General features: G+C 47.1%; 7 protein-coding genes across 7 annotated transcripts; 4 read left to right on the forward strand and 3 right to left on the reverse strand.

The window, feature by feature from the left end:
• Positions 1-247: 247 nt before the first annotated feature.
• Positions 248-654, forward strand: PAAG_01659 (NADH-ubiquinone oxidoreductase 12 kDa subunit; the record flags this gene model as incomplete). Its single annotated transcript, XM_002796605.2, has 2 exons — positions 248-473; positions 560-654. 2 exons carry the CDS (start codon positions 248-250, stop codon positions 652-654), a joined length of 321 nt encoding a protein of 106 aa, XP_002796651.1.
• Positions 655-1,291: 637 nt separating this feature from the next.
• Positions 1,292-2,956, reverse strand: PAAG_01660 (pH-response regulator protein palC; the record flags this gene model as incomplete). The annotated part of the gene is made up of 2 exons (XM_002796606.1): positions 1,292-1,510; positions 1,571-2,956. 2 exons carry the CDS (start codon positions 2,954-2,956, stop codon positions 1,292-1,294), a joined length of 1,605 nt encoding a protein of 534 aa, XP_002796652.1.
• A 976-nt stretch (positions 2,957-3,932) lies between these two features.
• Positions 3,933-4,650, reverse strand: PAAG_01661 (bromodomain associated protein; the record flags this gene model as incomplete). Its single annotated transcript, XM_002796607.1, has 2 exons — positions 3,933-4,156; positions 4,230-4,650. 2 exons carry the CDS (start codon positions 4,648-4,650, stop codon positions 3,933-3,935), a joined length of 645 nt encoding a protein of 214 aa, XP_002796653.1.
• A 664-nt stretch (positions 4,651-5,314) lies between these two features.
• PAAG_01662 (hypothetical protein) lies at positions 5,315-6,970 on the forward strand (the record flags this gene model as incomplete). The annotated part of the gene is made up of 1 exon (XM_002796608.2): positions 5,315-6,970. The coding sequence occupies one exon, from the start codon at positions 5,315-5,317 to the stop codon at positions 6,968-6,970; it is 1,656 nt and encodes a 551-aa protein (XP_002796654.2).
• A 1,524-nt stretch (positions 6,971-8,494) lies between these two features.
• On the forward strand, positions 8,495-9,080 carry PAAG_01663 (hypothetical protein; the record flags this gene model as incomplete). Its single annotated transcript, XM_002796609.2, has 2 exons — positions 8,495-8,692; positions 8,829-9,080. The coding sequence occupies 2 exons, from the start codon at positions 8,495-8,497 to the stop codon at positions 9,078-9,080; spliced, it is 450 nt and encodes a 149-aa protein (XP_002796655.1).
• Positions 9,081-9,370: 290 nt separating this feature from the next.
• PAAG_01664 (hypothetical protein) lies at positions 9,371-10,210 on the reverse strand (the record flags this gene model as incomplete). The annotated part of the gene is made up of 1 exon (XM_002796610.2): positions 9,371-10,210. One exon carries the CDS (start codon positions 10,208-10,210, stop codon positions 9,371-9,373), a length of 840 nt encoding a protein of 279 aa, XP_002796656.2.
• Positions 10,211-13,298: 3,088 nt separating this feature from the next.
• PAAG_01665 (PKHD-type hydroxylase TPA1) lies at positions 13,299-15,405 on the forward strand (the record flags this gene model as incomplete). The annotated part of the gene is made up of 2 exons (XM_002796611.1): positions 13,299-13,465; positions 13,548-15,405. The coding sequence occupies 2 exons, from the start codon at positions 13,299-13,301 to the stop codon at positions 15,403-15,405; spliced, it is 2,025 nt and encodes a 674-aa protein (XP_002796657.1).
• Between the last annotated feature and the right edge of the window lie 4,509 nt (positions 15,406-19,914).

Genomic DNA, 19,914 nt, shown 5'->3' on the forward strand with positions numbered 1-19,914 from the left:
AATATATTAATCACGTGATGAGATATGTAATTTCATTTCTCCGCCAATCACAGCGGCTAATTCTCATGCTACCCTTTAAATCAAACATGCAACTTCATCTTTAACTTCTAATGAGTTATTACATTCAATCAACAGGCTAAATACCAACACCAATTGCTCCCTAGCCAATAAACCCAACATCCACAAGCTCTCTCCTAGTGCAAACCACTAAAAGAGCGCGTCATAACAAAGAGAACAACAAGCAGTAATGCCGACCCCGGAATCCGCCGCCTTCCTCGCCAAAAAGCCCACAGTACCCCCAAGTTACGACGGTGTCGACTTTGAGGATACTGTCGCCTTACATAACGTGCGCGATGCAATTATTCGCGAGCAGTGGGTGCGCAGCATGATGGCGCGGCTGGTCGGGGAGGAATTGGGGAAGTGTTATCGGCGTGAAGGGGTGAATCATTTGGAGAAGTGTGGGGCCCTGAGGGGTGGGTGTTTTTTTTTCTTTCTTTATATATATATATGTATATATAATGGATGGAAACTAATGTGTTTTGGTCGCGATATTTTACAGATCGATACTTCGAGCTACTTAAGGAGGCGAAGATTAAGGGCTATTTGTTCCAAGAGAAGAATTACGTGTCGAAGAATGCGTCGTCAACTTCGTGAGGTGGTAGGGGAGTAGTAGGGGTTAAAGGGGAGCTGTTTAGACGAATGAATGAACGACCACATGGCCACTGTTGAGATGCTGGTTGCGCTAGAGAATGTCAACTTGTGCTGGAGACGAGAACCAGGGATGGATGGAAGTGCTCATTTCTAGACTGGATGATGGCTGCGATACTCGATGGAAACGGAGAGAGTAGTGGCAGGATTCGGTTATATGATGTGGCTCTCTATGAGCGGGGACTATCTTTGTGCTCTCTGCTTGCAGGAGCCATCGCACTCTTCTCCGTCTGACTTGTCAAGGCTGCATGTGTTAGGATGGTGTATCCCTTGCGTGTTTGCTGGTCACATACAACTGCGTTACCTCATGGTTGGTTAGTTTGGTGGTGGGTTTGCTTTCTAGACCTGGTTGATATGAATATTGATGTCAGCTAGACCAAGCGTACATGCATTGTTGCCATGAAAAATAAAACCCAAAAGCTTAGAAGACATTATCATTATTGCTTTCCATTGCTGGCATTTGTGATAAAACGTTGAGGGTATAATTAATTTCGACGTAACTAGATATCTGAACTACTCAATGACTTCACACCTCTCCAGCATGCTATGCCTATTACTCAGGTTAACTCTTATATACCTAATTCTAGAAATATCCCGCACGCACAGGTTCTGCCTTATCAGCTTCTTCACCACTGCTATCGAGATCCAGAGAATCAGGAGTATCAGGAGGCACTCGCATGCGCACGAGCTGTCCCGCATCAAGCTGTGGAGGCGAGTAGGCGGCAGGGTTGGAGTGAATATCCCTGCCCGACGGGAGGCTTGCGAGATATGACGATGACGGGGGAATAAGCTGGGTATTTACCTAGATATATAGTCAGCAGCCAAATCTAATGCAAATATTTTCAAAAAGAAATTAACATACAGTATCATTCATCTTCACCCACTTCGCCTCCAACATATCCAGCACCCTCCCCTCCTCTTCCCTCCCCGCATCATCACCCCAATCCATCTCCGCCTCACGCTCCATCTCACCCCCACGAGAAGATGCAGCTTCCTTCTTAATCCTCCTCTCCTCCTTCCTCTCCTCCCACCCCCTCCTCAACTTCAAGAACCCCCCACCAAACCCCCCTTTTCCTTTCCCTTTGCCATCAGAATCTTCCTCCCCCTGTAAGGCCCCCCTAAACCCTAATATCCCCCTCCCAGCCCTTAACCACGCAATCCCCTCCCCAGTCTTCCCCTTTATCTCCGCATCGACGCCAAAAAAACGACAAGCCCTCGCACGACATACCCTCGCCAGACTGCGCATGTAATTTAGCAACCCCTCGTCGACCTTGGCCTCATTCCGGTTACCACCCACGGCGCCGGCGCTGGCAACAGCCTGCTCAGCATACTCTGCTGCGCGCACACATAGACGGGCAAAGAGCAAGGTTCGCACTTTAGGGATATCAGGTGCCTTGACCATCCAGTCTGTGTCTAGGGAGTTGCGTGCCTGGATGCATGCAGAGAGGTAGGCGTCATCTTTGACGACGGCGAGGAGGGTACCTTCGGCGAGGGCGAGGGTTGAGAGGGCGGATTGGGTCGACGGGTCGAGGTCCGGAATGGGTACTGGTGGATTCGAAGTCCCAGCCGGCGACGTAGAAGTAGAAGTAGAAGTGAATGTGGACTTGGCAAACATCCCAGTTTGCGGGGTAGGAGCCGCACATAACCCGGCGAATGAAGACGAGGAAGCCAGAAACGCATGCACACTGCTGGCATGGAGCAGGTACTTGGTAGCTGCTTGTACAGCAGCGGTCTTCATCTCGGCCGACGGCATCTTGTTCGCATACAGCGTTTTCAGATAACTGCTCCGGCCCAAGTTTGATAGCACACACCCCAGCGTGGAGAGGATGAAGGCGATTTCGAAATCAAGTCCACGTCCATGGACGCGAGAAGAGTGGCGTCCTACACCCACATCACCGCGTCGCAGACGAAGTAAAGCGGAGCTGGAAGAAAGCGTGGCGCGCCATTCGACCTCGATTTCCGAGCGGAGATGGATATCGATGTCCTCTGCTCCATTGGCAGGAGGGGCGGAGCTGAGACCTCGCGAGAGGGCGAAAAGGAAGGGGATATACTCATTTAGAGCGGAGAGAATGGTTTGTAGGTGATCTGATTGTTGGGACGGAGAGAGACATTTGTGTTTTTTGAGGGCGAGGCGGAGGGCGTGGCGGGCTGTGGAGGCGGATTGGGGGAGGGAGGGGTGGGTTGGGGAGGAGAGAAAGGATTGGAAGGATAGGTGGGAGGTTGTGGGGAGGGAAAAGGAGTAGACCATGTCTTTGGTAAGGTGCAAGATAGTATCAGTTTAATAGAAGTGAGCTTTACAGCAAAGAGATTTATATAGAAAAATATTGTTTGGATGTTGATATAGACGTTGGATGCGGTCCTTGATGTTCTCTGGGGAAAGCGGAACAAGGACGCTCTAAATATTTTGATCAACGCAGCAAAACGATGAAAATAATTTAGCCGGAATTCATAAATCGCAAAACAATGTAGAATGCGAGGCAAAAAAATCATTTCTCTATTTTTCAAGAATTGGTTGATTGTAGAAGTACGACTATGTGCTGTAACTACATGGTTTTATAAATACTGTTAAAGATTTAAGAGTATTACAGCTCTCAACCCCCAAGAGCCATCCCTGGACACCCTCAACCCGATTTCATCTAGGTCTGAATGATCCAAATTGTCGGGAAAAGTGCTATCGTCTTTAATGAACATCTCATTTCCCTCTTGCACTCATGCACCAAATCAGCCCTTTCTAAAACTATTCTTCGACTTGCTTATGGTTGTGGAGATCGAATGCTATCATATTAGGGGTACGAGCGAAGAGTAAGTGGGATCTTCGACTAGAGTTCAGTTACCTGATATCTTTTCGAGTCGTGGAATGAATTCTGTTATCATTTACTCCGTGACATCGTTCCACCCCGATGTTTGGTTTGCGGCCTTTGAATCGGTGATGATCATGGTTTCATAGCATTTTCCGGGCGAATTGGTAAAACACCTTCTCTCCCCCATATCGATGGAAAGGCCACTTTGGTATTTTGTTGATGCTCGTTATGGAGATAAGATGGCTCTGAAGTAATAGCATTTGCGATCCAAAGACCAATTTTGGAAACACCCTGCCGAACGGGCCAAACTTCACAAGCAAGGACACGGGTAGACCGTTCCCGTAAGTGTTGGCAAAACATGCACGGGTATCGGTATCGACTCACAACTGAGTATGTGTATATGAACCTGAATATGCGTGCTATTCATGTCTCCATATCCACCACATCTGACAGGCTGCTCGGGGCACTGCTCATGGTTGACGATACAGACTCGGCGCTCGTTTCCCTCAATCGTACCTCCATGCCCCACGCCTTTATGCTTTGAGCTCCGCCCTCAATGATGATCGGATGGATCTCTCTGCTTTTCCCCAGAACGGTGCCCTGGTACCGCGATTCCTCGCCCGTTTTGCTGTGCTTCTTCTTTAACGCTGTCATGCCCAAATACATTAGCCGCGAAAGGTCTCAAAAAGCATACAGACAGAGAAACTTAAAAACACATACATGTTAAGTAATCCTCCTTCTCCAGAGAATCCTCGTCAACCACATCTCCTTCGCTGGGCACAAATCCAGCCACTCGTCTAATTTCCTTGTTGGCAGGACCAGTAAACCAAGCCATAAACGAGTCGAGGCCTCTCATATCTTCTTCCCCTCTGAGAAGTTCTTCGGAGACACTCATTTGGGGTCTCAGGGCGCCAGCGTCCTGCAGCGCCATGATGACGTCGTGGAGGTTTGGAATGGGGATTCTGTCATGGCTGCTGTTGGCGTGACCAGCGGTGAACGAGACCAGGAGCATCAGATATCGTGCGGCGAGATCCGTGAGAGTGTCGATGACGGCGGGGCTAGCTGAGTGGAAGCCTGCAGCCCGGAGGATCTGAATAACTGGGGGCCGTAACAGGGTGTGATAGAGGTTAGGGGCCGACATGTTTCTCCCATAGGATACGGATTCTGATGCGTATGCGTATGGAGTCTATGTCTGTACCTGTGTCTGTATACTGGAGAGGCTTGGACGGGATATTGAGGGGATCTAAGAAGATAGAGAGTAGTGAGAGCCTGACATTTGCAGGCAGGTATGTGAGGAAGCAGATTCGCACATTCACTTTCACCTCCAGCTGCTATTTATCACTATTCCCAGCAGCTACTGGTAACAACTATATAATATGGCTGACTCACCCCCCAATTGAGAGATTGAGATTCTCTCTATTTTCTCTCTATCTCATTCAATTCAGGTCAATTCAAATGAATGAATGAATGAATCGAGGAGTTGGGTGTTGATGTGTGGTTTGCCCAGTGAAGGGGTTTTGAACAACGCAAATGTGCCGAGACCACACGATTTCATCTCCTGACTTAGTCATCACTTCCAAAACATCATTGATTGACGACTCACTACGCCGTGGGAGCTGGCAACAATAGAGCAGAGCATTACCGTCTTCCTATTAATTAATATATACTCTCTGGCTTTTCTCACTTTGTTTGCGAACATTGCCGTGTCATCTACACTAGAATACCTGCATACATCTACAGTCCTGCGTGCAGAAAGCGTCACTTCCGTGCAAAGGCGCAGGGCGAGCGTCCTAACGCCCCTCGCCATGTCTTCTCGACCGATGCTTAAGCTGACCTTCAGTAAACCGAAGGTTGACCAAGTTGCTAAGGCCGTTTCTCCTCCTTCTCCTACCACCCCCGGGGGCTCCTCACTTCCTAAGCTCAAATTCAAAATCGGCCCAAAGCCCAACGCAGAAGAACAACAACCGTCCCCGCCAGTTTCATCCTCCAAAACCTCCAAAACCTCCAAAACCTCCAAAAAGCTCAAGGTTTCCCGAACTAAGGCGTCACAAGAGACCCCACGCTCAAGTTCTTCAAAGAAACGAGCCAGAGACAGAACCGGTAACGATGCTGGCATCGGTTCCCCAGCTCCAGCGTCCAAAAACAAGGGAAGCTCATCTGCAAAAGCCCCCGCGATAAAGCGTATCAAGTTCAGCACCAAACCGCCGCCATCTATCCGTCTACGAAGCAAAGGAGAACCTCCTTTTCGACCAAAAGGTGTGGGCTATGACTCTGAAGCTTCAGACACAGAAAAGGATCCGGCCCTGGAAGAACAATTTATCCTCCGTATGCAGCCGGGCGATGACTGTGAATACCTCCGCCAGGCCGTGACGGAGAAGAGATGGGGGCCTCGCAGTCAGGGTGGCGCCGATGTGAGCTTCAAATCACTGACTAAAGATGGACGGCGCGCCGTTATCAACATTCGAGGACGCATATACGCCGCTTCCCTCGTTGATCTACCATGCATTATCGAGGGCATGAAGAGTTGGGATAAACGCGGCTGGTATAAATCTGCAGACATCTGCCAGATGCTGCTTGTGCTTGGCCGTGTCAACTCGGAAGAAGAAGCACATACCTACCCACTACCCAAAAACGTCGACGAGTCTAGCTATCAGTATGCCCATGGACTCACCCCGCCACTTCGATGGGTGCGCAAGAGGCGGTTCCGCAAGCGGATTAGCAACCGCACTATCGAGGCAGTTGAGTTGGAAGTTGCACGTTTACTAAGGGAAGACATGGCGGCTGAAAGTCCGCCGGAATTCGAGATCCTGGATTATGCGCAGTACATGCGGGAGTCTAGTGCTATGAGTGAAGATGGTGCAAGGTACAATCTGGCTGGACAAGAATATGATGATGAGCAGGATGCTGAAGGGGAAGTGGATGACTACGGCATGGATGGCTACACTCAACCCTCTGCACAAGAAGAAGGTGTTGATGATTTCGAAGATGAACTTGCAGCTGAGATGGAGGCGGCTCTGGCCGCTCATGCGGATGGAGACTCAGCCCCTGCTTCTGCTGTTACTGGTGAAATTCATGTGTCCGACACATCTCCGGCCACACCCATTGCCATGGAAGCTGAGGGAGAAGCAGAGGGTGAACTTGAGGTGGGAACACCCAACACCAAACCCCTAGCTGCGGGTGAAACGTCCGGGGATGACGATGAAGATGAAAGCGAAGAGGGATCGTCGGGCGACGAGGCGGACGATGCAGACCTCGATGAAGATGCGTTGGAGCAGCAACGGCAACTACAGCAGCAGCGAGAGGAGATTGCTGAGCTGGAGCTGCTGGTACAGACTGAGACGCTAAAGTGGGAGAGTATGGCGAATCCGATTTTGAAGTCGAAGCTGGGCAAGCGTGTACAGAGTCTTCAGCAGGCGTTGGAGCTGAAGAAAGTTTCACTTGGGGAAAGGCGGGATGGGTAGGGTTCTGGAGCGACGGGTTTACGTTTTAAGCGTTTTGCGGTTTTTTTTTTTTTTTTTTTTTTTTTTTTTTTTTTTTTCTTTCAAATCGTTTAACCATCGGAATTTTTAAAAGGGGAATTAATAGGAGTTTGTTTTATGGAGATATGTTCATATGGATTTTACTGTGCTATTTCTCATTCTTTTCCTCTTCAAGTCCTTGACATGTATCTTGCTAGCAGGGAAGCGCGGAAGGAGACGGGGGTTCAGGGTCTCAAGGTTAACCCCTTTTCCATAGTTCCCTAGTTACGGTTCTTAGGAGCAATTTGTTTTGCATGTGGTGGTAGTTTTTAACTGCAATTTAAGCATCTTATCCCTGTTATTTGTTTTGCGAATATCTATGCTTCCTAAGGTAACATAGCTATTCTTTACATACATTCATTCAAAAAAATATGCGCCATATAAGGTCCCTTTTCTCCCTCTCTGTAATCTGCTAGAAAGTATTCTCCCAGTGGCACTCCGTGCTATATCGTTGGGATATTTAAGAATCTATTGTCTTGCAGTTTACATGAGATGACTGAGAAACTCAAGAATGCCTCTTATCAGGAATCTGTGGGCAGACTTTTGGGAAAGGCAGTGGAAATGAATATCGAGGAATGGACATCTGAAATAGGGGTACCTGTTTGCCCCTTATTCACCTCAGCGGTCAAGATGCTAACTTCTGACTTAAAGCTCAAGAATGGGTGAAGGGTTGACAGGATTTTTGTCCAAGCATTCACATACAGAGGTGGCTGACTTTTTTCACAAAGGAAGAACTCTCTCTCTTCCTTTTCCATCTCATTAACACTACTAACCCTCCTTACTTCTTATTCTGATCCATCAATTTCCCTCATTAAACTCAGCTCTTCTGCTCTCTTCTGCTTATCTGTTCCTGTTTCACCTTCTGTTTGAGCTTTCATCCATCAAGTGCCATTACCCACAAGAAAACCCATACCCAAGACTCACAAAGGTATTCAACAACAAACGAATCTTAATGAATCTTGCTAATACTACCAACAAGATATCCATCTCCAACTTTGATCTGCTTCGCATCAAGAAGAAGATGTCTATCTAGAGCTTCCTGGCTGTCCCCCAGCTGAAGAGTTAAGGAGTCATGTCAGTTCTCCGCTCATTTTGTCCATTTTGTCAGCCACAGGGGAGGAATAGAGCAGAAGCAATCGCTCCCTATTGGCCCTGTTGAAGAAACACCCTCCTTCTCCTCTTCTTTTCTCCTCTTCTCTTCTTAGCAGCTGTGTGTTATGCTTCAGCCGCAGCCATCTTCGTCAGCAGCTCTCTTCTTAGTGTCAAAAAGGAGGGATCAGTTACTGACACTCCGATTTCTTTGTGCAAACAGTTGGCATTCCTTGGCTAGGAAGCATCCGTTAAGCCCAGTCAGGTTGAAGATGTTGGCAAAAATGATCATAAGCCAGCATCGGTACGATGTTGTATCCCCTCTCTATATCCTTTATTCGTTGTCTCTTCTTATCTCCCATAGTTAGTGGGCTCACCATGCAACATCGACGAGAAATTGCAGAAGCTCAAGCGTTGGAGGAACAACAACTGCGTGAAGAAAAGCAAACACAACATCAGAAAGCCAGAGCCCTCACAGACCTGACTAATTTTCTGACATTTTTGTTGAACTGCCACACCCTGTCATTGGCTATCAATGTTGTCACCGACCCAACACTGACAACACAAGAAGGGACCGTAAAGTCAACCAAACACTATTATTCTTCATAAATCACTCCATGGGAGAGCTCGATGAAGGAGCAATCCAAAATATGGGCTCATTTGCCCCAGAGCACATCATTTATGTAGGAAACAATTTCCTTCCTCTCACCAGCTGGACTACATTCGCAAGACAGTTAACCTGATCACAGCAGAAATGGATCTTCACTACTATGAATGCGATAGCGTCGAGAATCAGGTGCAAATGATAGTGGATTCGATATATGCAAAAGATATTCTGAGGCAGGAATTTCGACTGTCTGGGTCAGTGACATTTGACAGTTCATTTGAACTTGAAAGCTACCAAGCAGTGCCAACCAGTGGAGGAAATGCTGAAGGTATCCATCGGGGCAAACGCCGCTTCTAATCCAATAATTTCTAAGCGCTTGGGCTGGTTTCCGACTTCATGGAGATGAGAATATAGGTAGATGCATGTAGTCGCCATGCTTCATGGTTCCTAGCTGAGTGGTCCTAATTTTTTCATGCATCTAGATTGCGAGGAAACCATAGCTAGGGATCTTAAATGTATCCGTGTATTCACACTGCCAGATTTTTGTTTAACAGAGTGCAAAGCAAGCAAGCTTCCGACGATCTTATCGATGAATGCATGGTCAGCATGTAAACATATATCCAGTCTTCATGCACAAGTTAACCCCATCACTTCTTTCCCTTACTAGTACTCCGCGTTTTCATAGGCGGGTCCAAGCTATCAGTAAAAGGCCGATATGGAGCAGCAATAAAATGCTCCGCAGCCCTTTGCGAGGCATAGACATTTCTCTGCGGCTCACCAGGTGTCGGACGCTGTCTCTGTTCCTCATGTAGCTTATCCAGAGATTCCCCGACAACATGATATTTAGCCCAGTTGATAGGCGGCATGCGCACGACCTGTTGAGGTTTAGGGATTTTGCTAAACGACAGTGGTTTATCGATATCCATAGTCCATTCTCCCCGGTCTGTTCGTTCTTGATCCGTTGTTCGCTGCTCTTCGAATGCGTTTTCATTCGCAGCCGCTTCTTCGTTTTCGAAACCGGTGGGATTGAATATGTCACCCGCCTTGGAGGTAAGATTACCCTTGACCAGCTCTCGCGCGAACTCCTCCGGGTGTGCAACAGCGGCACGTTTTAGTTTATCTAATGTTTTTATATCGCGTAGTGCCTGTTGTTTCTGCATTTGGAGGATGGAGATGGCGGAGCGCAAGGCGATGACGTCAGGGTTACTGCTTTCTGATATGGGGACTGGTGATGGTTCAGACATAAAGATGGGTGTCCGCGTAGGCAGAGGTGGCGCGTTAGAGGACATAGGCGTAAGAGTGTTTCCGGGGGTAGAAGAAAGGGAGAAAGGATAGGAGCTGGAAAGGGGCGGGATGATCTGCTGTGAGGGTGATGGTTGGGGGGGCATGGAGGCGTGGGAGAGGACGGGGGTAATTGGAGAGTATGGGGGGTGTGGAGGGGTGCGGGGAGGCTCCTCCGGCCCTGCAATGCTATTTGGCGAGTCCATTACCATCACTGTTACTACTGTCACTGTGATGCTTGCTAACAAGCAATGATGGACATACGTTCGCTGAAGTTGAACGTGGAGTTGACAACTAAGGACCGTCTCTGCTAACTAATAGTTAACTAGTGGTCCTGCATTAGTCATCAACATACAGAAACCCTAATCTAATCAATCGCCAGCAATCATTCTACCAATCATGCAGTTAAACTGCTTCTTCAACGTCAACAGACTTCTAACATCAGACAGGTCATATCATGAGCCTGAAAAGCCTCTCCTCACAATAAGTTGTTCAGAGAAACACCTTGTCGCGCTGATAATTCTCAGCCACTCTGATCCACCACTAACAAAATGTGTTTGTTTGCATGCCAAATCAGGCATTTGCTTTAGAGAACTCTGACTTTTCTTGGTGAGGAACCATGCATCGAAAAATATAACATGCCAATTTCCATTGAATTGCATGTTCTTATCTAGTTTGGAGTAAAGGAAGAGATATTGCTCTGTTTATGCACCTCTGAAGATGAAGCAACATTATCTCGTGGAAGCCAGCCAGCAAATTTAGTTTAGGATAACGCTCTGGTATGGTACTTCCTTCGGCTGTGTTCTCTACTCCAGCTCTATGCCTGTGACTCTCAAGGCAAGCCAGACAAAACGGACCAACATGTTAACATGTTAAGCAGGGTTCAATTCAAAGTGCAGGAAAATGGGGGTGATTTAGAGATTATTATTATTATTATTATTATTTTTGTTCATCTTGTAGCTTGACAAAATCTTGGGTTGCATTGCACTTCTTCCACTGAAGCACCAGTGTTGTGTGATCACTGGTCATCCACTGCTCGAGTGCATTAGTTCACACATACTCACTGTGTGCATAGCAAGACTATCTTTTCATCAGCCTTGCTCCCCCCCATTTGGTTCAGAGTTGACCTCCCAGTCCTAGGCTTTCAAAAGTCTGCCAATTACTCAAAGTGGACATCCCAACAGTGTAACCCCATGCTGCTGTTGAGAAGCTTCCCGTTCCTTAGATCTCTCTTTGGGATCCTCACAGCGGTAGAATGGCGGCGAAGACACTGATATGTCGCCTATAGTTAACCACACTCATCACAAAAACAAGGTCATTCGAGTGGCTTGTCAGCCAATGCATGATAAGTCACGAGCAGCCTTCAGCATCCAGCCGGGATGGGAACAAAGAGTCAAATTAAGCTGGACATCAAGAGTTGAAGCAAAATTCACATAGTTCCCAAAGCGTCAGCCATAAATTACAAACTTCAAATAAATTGATGCCTCCATAGTGCTTTGGCATTATGACGTGCTTTCGTTTCGATGATCTATTCGTTTGCCCTTCTAACATTGGCTGTTGGAACTGAACAAACTTTACAGACAACCCCCGAGCAGAAGTCAGCCTCATTGTCTCGAGAACTCCCGAAAAATTCTTCTTCCTCAAGGACCAACACGCCGCAGCAGACCATGCCACCCCTTATTGGCTGCCGCTGCCCAACCATCCAATGCGCATGACTCCAGGGAGGATGGGTTACACAATGCGCGAAAACTTACCCACTATTATTATTGGACCTTTGGTGATATGATCTTCCCCGCATGCATGGCATACAAGAAATCGCGTCACCTCCGCAGCCTATCCCCCTGAGCCAACAATTGGCCCTGATTACTCAATAGCATGGCCCTTCCCATGGTCTTCGGCCTGAATACGTCCAATCACTGTGCCAGAATTCCCCCCCGAGCCTGCGGAGACCATGTGTTGTCATAGTAGGTGGTGCAACCCGAAGCCAGCCGGGCTTGCCTGCAAAGAAAAGGGAAAAGGGAAAGAAAAAGAAAAAAATATTTTTCAGGCGGTTTCATAATTTGTATTTGTCGATAAACCCTCCCTTAGCTCCTTTCATCGAAACCGATCTTGGCGTCAACGGGGGCCCTGCGCCGACAGTTCCTCTATTCCCGAAGTTCGAGTACACGTCCAGTCCGGTTGAATATTTTATTTATGTTTTTTGGGCCAAGGGGCTCTCTTGAACAGGCAATAGTTGCCCCGTATCCATTTGCATCGCCTATATATCTCCTTGGCTCGGTATCATGGCGCACGTCCTGAGCGCCCTATGGTTTCTCTTAGCGCATTTGAAGGCGGATTATTTGCTTAAGTGCGCAGATGTGCTGCCGATAGTAACTTGAAGCGGATGTATGCTACCACCACTGTGCTATCCCTGATATTCGCGAAATGATCAAACCCAGTTACCAGTACCGAGACACGGTACAAGATGTGGCAATTCGTGCTTCCTTGAGGATTCCCGGAATCGTTAGAACGATCCAACTGTAACTCGGCATGGAACTGATACATCCAGTGGCTGCAACGCGTTACAAAAATTATCGTGCTCTTTTTAAATCCAGGAGCGTATTTTATGGATGTTTGCGTACTTGGTTATCATCTAATAAATATAAATGACTGTAGTTACTTAGGAGACAAAGTATGGTTCCATCGATCAAGCTATGTAAGTGTGAAGGATAAAGTGTGAGGACAACCGAAAATCCATGAGCTATGAATAAAACCCCCTGGTTTATATATCCACAGAAACACATTTCCGAATAAATGCTTCTATACAAAAAATCCACTTGAAGAATGAAACACATCACCTTCTTCGCATTCGCAAATCCCTCGTGTGCTCTAACATCTCCATAAGATACAAGGTTGTTTTGCTACAAATGAAGCCAATGATGGCAGCTTGTTCTCCGGCCTTCTTCGGCATGTTTCTGCCTCTGAAACGTCGACTGTCGTGTATTCGCAGCCATTGAGGTTAGCGCTTATCCCGCCATGTTCACTTGCCAACTCATTACAGCACCTAATCAATTCATCGAGTTCCATCCCCGTTCTTTTTGTTCTCTGTCCATGTTTGCGGGGTAACTGTAGCTGGTTGGGTTGATTTGGCTGTTGTTCTTCCGTTTTTAGTTAGTTAGGCTTACCCCTCCAGCCCTAGGCTCATGATCTCACCCACAAAAGAGTTTTTTATCGCCCAGACTCCTATATCTACTCGTATCCACTGCAGTTGTCCTTCCCTGCCACTTGCGTCTGTAAATATCATCGTAGTTGACAATGAAGCGCAAACCAACCTTAGGACGGAACGGCTCGGGCGCCAATGACCAACCCGATTCCAAGAAGAGGGTACTGGACTTTGAGACTGTCAAGTCTCGATTCCGCAACGGGCTGCTTGACAAGGCTACACTCGAGCAGTATAAGCAGAGCTACGCAAACTCCGCGCCGTACGTACAGTACATTTTTAGATGATCAAATGATTTTGGTCTCCAACAGTCCAATAAAATATCCTATTCTAACCTGAAATAGGTACAAACATGGCGTCATCTCTCAGCTAATAAATCCATCTCTCCTCCGCTCCGTACGCACAGAAATCCAGGACCACCTCTCCTTCACCGAAAAAGTAACAGACATCTACAAAATCTTCCAGTCGGGCGACCTCGCTAACCTCGATGGGCTAGACGATGACTCGCTGTCCAAACTGCCCTCGCTCCTCGACCTGCGCGACGCTCTTTACTCTGCCCCATTCCGCAAGTATCTATCAGAGATAACAGGGGCAGGAGAGTTGAGCGGCAGCAAGACTGATATGGCTATCAATGTCTACACGGGTGGATGTCATTTGCTGTGCCACGATGATGTGATTGGGAGCCGGCGGATTAGCTATATTCTCTACCTGACAGATCCAGATGTGGCCTGGCAGCCGAGCTGGGGTGGAGCGTTGCGATTATACCCGACCACTGTTGAGAGGGACGAGTCTGGGAAGGAGATCAAAGTTCCCAGCCCGGATTTCAGCCTATCAATACCTCCGGCTTTTAATCAATTGAGTTTTTTCACGGTGCAGCCTGGTGAGAGTTTCCACGATGTGGAGGAGGTGTATTATGCGGACCCAAATGGGGATAAGGGAGGGAAAGAAAGGGTGCGTATGGCTATCAGTGGATGGTATCATATTCCTCAGGAGGGGGAGGATGGGTATGAGGAAGGGCTGGAAGAGAGGCTGGCGGAACGGAGCAGTCTGCAGCAGCTGCAAAGTTCCGGGGATGTGTTCGACAGACCACAGCCCCAGTTGACACCGTACAAATGTGCGCCGGAGGGTGTTAAGGAAAGTGATGAGTTTACAGAGGCCGACCTGGACTTCTTGCTTCAATATATCTCACCCTCCTATCTCACACCAGATATCACGGAGGACCTGTCTGAGACTTTCGGTATAGACTGTTTCATAATTCTAGAGCGGTTCTTCAACGACAAATTTGCCACACGCGTCAGAGAATACATTGAAGAGCAGGAAAAGGAATCCAACGCCCTCCCCACTTCGTGGGCGGAGATCGAGCAGAAGACGTCTTGGAAAGTCAGTCGACCGCCTCATAAACATCGATATCTGTACCAGCAGCCACGGACAGATGGTAACGAGACCAAAACACCAATTCAGGAATTGTTAGAAGATTTAGTGCCGTCCAATGCATTTCAGAAGTGGATCTCTATTGCGACTGGATATAGCGAGCTGACCGATTACAATGTTATCGCGCGACGTTTCCGTCGCGGTGAAGATTACACGTTGGCTAGTGGGTATAAAGGGAGGACGCCACGACTGGAGTTTACAATTGGCCTGACCCCCACGACTGGGTGGGAGAAGGAGGCAGGCGATGGTGAGGATGAGGATGAGGATATGGAAGAGGATTTGGAAGAGGATTTGGAAGAGGATTTGGAAGAGGATATAGAGGATATGGAAGAAGACAAGTCAAGCACGAACGGGAAGGAGGAAGAAGAGTACGGGAAGGAGGAAGAAGAGTTCCAAGAAGGGGATGCTACGGAGACTGACCAGCATTCTGTTGGCGGTTATGAGATCTACGTGGCTGTCGATGATGACGATGATGGCGACGTCGATGATGAAGAAGATGAAGAGAAGGCAGATAACGCGCATGACAAAAACGGCAAAAAGGTGAAGAAATCCAAAAAATCAGATCCGGCAATCTATAAGGCTGCTCCGAGCATAGACGGTGACGATGGCATCCTCTTCAACATGGCGGCGGGCTGGAACCGTATGAGCATTGTTCTGCGGGATTTGGGAACGTTGAAGTTTGTGAAGTATGTTAGTCGCTCAGCACCGGGTGATCGGTGGGACATTACGGGGGAGATTGAGTTGATATTTGATGAGATGGATATCGCTTAGGTGAGTGAGGAAGGAGGACGGTGGAGAGGAATAGAGGATATGATATATTTGTAATTGCGTTTCGTGTGAGGCCGACCCCAGAAGAGGGAAAAGATATCCCGTAGAATAGGTAATGACGGTAAGTGACTAGATGAAGAAAAGATTGACATGCGTATGACGAAATGAATCTCTCCTTTTTTCCCTCGTTTTCTTACCTTTCCTTTATTATTATTATTATTATTATTATTATTATTATTATTATTCCTTGCTGACTGACCTTTTCTGGTTCCGATGATTAATCTCCTGGCGGAAACGAACCTTCTTGAACTCACTCCGCAACTAGTATCAAAGTTTTTGCCCCAAGCGTGCTCCCGGATGAGCAAGGCTGTAAAATTCAAACCACTTACAAACCACTTACAAACCACTTACATACCACCCCCTCCTCTGGACTATTATTATTTTAAAATGCGTGCCTTCGGCGATTACGGAGCTTCAACCACGATTAGTTTGGAAAGTAAGTTTGCGCCATGCTCGTACCCCACCCTCGGACCAAACAAACTATATTTAAGCTTATTTCGGAGTTACTGGAGGGGTGCCAGCAGACGACAGAATCCACGGTTTGTATATTTTCACTGTTTAATATATATATATTATTCCTGTTTGCTCTGTTTTACTTTGTACACAGGATGAAATGTATGTATAACTTATACATTGGTGTTGAGATGTTCATATTTATATAGCCCTTTTCATGCCGTATATCCTCAGTCGTTGTAACCTTACTTGTCGCATGTTCTTTAGGTTTCTCTATCCATATGAAAGATTAATATTGTGCAACCTCTCTTATGAAGGTTTTTCAGACTGTAATATCAAATACTTCTATTGTCGGACATCATGACAGAACGGCAAGCTTGGTTGATTGCAGAGTTGACATGGTGGAAAATATGTCACGTGACGGAAGTGTTTCGACACCTCATCGTCCAATCCAGGCAACATAATTTCTAGGAGTGATGATAATTAAAGAAGAGAAGTGAGTGTGCTTGAGCAAAAACTATATTAATGCCATTATCGAAGTGCAGTTACATGCGCAGTACGTACGCTGTGCATTGTGATAGCTGCGTCTCCTTTTCTCCGTACATACGAAGCCATTCAACGTTTTCGCTATAATCCCTACATACATACATATCAGGCTCTGCGTCTGTTTGTCTCAAGTGATGTCTGCATGCCGGTTGGTATTTCTCTGTTCTATTACTAAAACTCCATCCATCTTTCTTTCATGCCTAGCATGCATAAGATACTGCCTTCTATCCCCTTCTCTTAGGTCCCATGCAACGCTAGGACTGGGAAGGACAGGAGTTAGATTTGCGGACCAGACAGCAAACTCCCATGGTGCGAGCAACATCTGAGGACAAGGAAGCTATATTTAGATGGGATACCCTGCTCCCGCTGGTTGAGCGTGGATTGTACTTAGTTAAATCTCTCGAATATGCTCTAGATAGGTTCATCGATATGTCAAATCAACCTTGCAAAATAGAAGCCTAAGGCGAGAAACAAAATATACCTCAGCCCTCCATATGTCCTCAAAACTTGGGGGGGGAAATGCAGCTGCAACACAAGGAAACAGGTAAAACGCATGAAAATATTTACTTCATTCTATCGGGATGGGATGGGATGGGATGGGGATCTTTGGAGCTCGGCAATTTTCCCCACCCACCCATGACGCCATCCAATGACCACCTGCCCACTCTATCCACCATCCATACATGAACACATGGTTGTTTTTAAACCCTTGATAGCGGGAGTATCTCGTATTCAGCCACATGGGCTCACTGGCGAGATAGCCAATGTGAGGAAATCAGGTTTCTCAAGAGCATCTCTTTTTGGCTTGTGAGATGGGCAGGGGGTTGAAAGGGCGGGAGAGTTGAAGAGTGTGACAAATAAACCCGCCCGGGGCAGGGTGACGAAAAATTATGTACAGATAGATTGTTACCAGGCAAAAGTACGTATGGTTCTTGACTGCGAGAAGCGTGCTGCTGCAATCTAGTCAGCTGGTCTTTAACAAGTTACAACGCCGCCATTGACTGATTGATCATCGACGTGCATCTTGGTTCTTTGGCATGATTCGCGGGGGAGGCGGGGGAACATTGGTGGTTAGGAAGGCAAGGACGAGTTTGCTATCTTACTTACAATTACCTGGAGGGCTGCAAAACCAAGACCCTGAGATGGTTCGGAATATCATCTCTGCAGAATTGCACCGCTGCAGGTAAGTTGTCAACTCTACAAATGGCCTCGTTGGCGGCATGTTATAAATATTCTCGTTTACAAGGATATCGACTTCCTGTGATCCGAAGGAAAGAGTGCGAAAGAAGATAGGGATATAACTTGGGTCTCTGCTTTCTGGAACCATCTGCATTGTGGAGGGGAATGTCATGGGAGGGCAACATAATATGTGACCATGATAGAGGAGTAGTTACTCACCCTTGCTACTCATCTCATTTGCATCCTACCACTTTAGACGCTCTGCTGGACTCGAGTCACCAGCACTGCATCGTCCAATCTTGCATGGAAGATACAGGTTCTGTGCAGCATTATGCAATAATCATGCCGGGCCGCGTCGGAACAAGGGTGTGTAAAAATAAGGATCCGTACTTGTGCGCACGCCTGGGAGCAGCTAGCGCTCAGCACAGTGCATGTACTCGGTGGGTTCCCCCTCCCCGGGGGGCCTGGCGAGTACAAAGCGAACACAGCGGTAGGTACCCCCGCATTCGCGGTCCCTTCGTACATGCTGTTGCGCACGGGGACAGTGAATCTGGAGAACAATGAACCGGTGGACAGGGAATAATCACAACCTTTGTAAAGAAAATTTTCTGCTACCTAATTTCACCTGATCCAGTGTGACGCGTCCTGCAAACCCTGCGTAGGATGAATACAGCGCGCAGGTACGGAGTACGGCTCCCAGGTACATTATTGGCATGTACAAAAAGGTTAGCTAAAGTATGGTGAAAAGGAAAAATTGACTTTTGAGTAATCACCACATGTCATCTGCGAAGAAACCTTAGGTGGTATGAGGAGTTTGATTAAGTTGAAACAGCTGAATTAGTTATTTGCTAAAGCTAGGGATATCGTGGCCACCAGTCAATCACACTGGATTGCGGAAGATGAGTAAATAATCGCAGCTCACCCCACCCGTCCTTGGTTTGGCCAAAGCGCCTAAGCCAAGAGTTGACCAGAGCATGGTACGGGGCGGAGAACAGATCCATAAGGAGTAGACGATCAGCGAGGTTGGATCGATGGGAATATAGGATACTTGTTAGTAAGCCAATGTAGTTAACTAACTAGTTAGTTAACCAAATAACTAGTTACCTAGATAACTAGATAAGAATAAGTATGACTTCTCCATCACGTATACCCTGGGCAGCCAGCCACTAATATTGACACAGTTGCCACATCTCTGCTGAAGATGGGCGTTCATGATACGGGGGGGAGTCCGAGAAGAAAGTAATGATAGACACAATTACCATCCCGGAAGGGCTACGTATGGATGACAAACAAGCTAAAGTGATTGAAGCCATCTTGTGGTACACGACGGCGATATTGCCTTTCTCTGGCTATCTCTCCGTCATATCTTGGGGTCGAGCCAATCGACGGAGGAGAAACGCCTAATAAATTAGATGTTAAATTGGAAAGACTGGTGAAAATTAATAATATTAAGAACAAGGCTGGCGCTTATTGTCAACCCCCCCCCCCTGAGCACGGCCTTTGATAGCTGTCAGTCATAAGCCGTTAGCTAAGAGAGGAGAGAAGATGAGAAGTGGACTATTGGAAGAGGGGAAAAGGAAAAGGAATAATGAAGGGGTTGGGGGGGGGGGGGAAAGGAAAAAGGATTAAAGGAATTAACAATAAGGAACAACAGCAAAGGGAAAAAGGGAAAAATAAGATAAAAACTAAACAAGGAAGAAGAAATGGTTCCCAGGTTCAATAGCACCTTAAATCCCCCTTTTTTATTTTTATTTTTATTTTTTTTGTTTTGGTGGTCAGGTTGCTTCTCTTCTGTTTACCTATCTAGGCAGTTCCACGCAATCTTTCTCTTATAGTTTTGTCCAACACCTGGAGAATTTATCGGTGCCGGATCGGATCCGTCAGATCAATTGAGATCAGATCGCCGGCAGGGAAAAATTTTATTGTTCCAGAGAGGCCCTCTGATACGTTGACTCTGCTTTAACCATTGTCGCAAGCCACATTATTGAAGAACGGCCTGTATTTGTTTGCTTCTTCTTCGTATTGGTTGTATGTAGTCGTCGAAGCGGGTGTGAAGGAAATCGAGCTACGGAGCACAAGCCTTATACTTTCTTTCTTTTTTCTTTTTTCTTCTTTTCTTTTTCCTTTCCTACCCACCAACTCCCCCCCTCTCCTCCCCTCTTCGGTTTTCCTCCCCGGCCGGCCGCGTGGCAAAGTGGATCGAATCATTCAAACGATCGAAATGGAGGAATAATGAAGTCTGGAGCCAAGGCGGAGGAGAAGCATGCCAAGGAA

The sequence above is a fragment of the Paracoccidioides lutzii genome, assembly GCF_000150705.2.
Source record: "Paracoccidioides lutzii Pb01 unplaced genomic scaffold supercont2.3, whole genome shotgun sequence".
Lineage (NCBI taxonomy): Eukaryota > Fungi > Ascomycota > Eurotiomycetes > Onygenales > Ajellomycetaceae > Paracoccidioides > Paracoccidioides lutzii.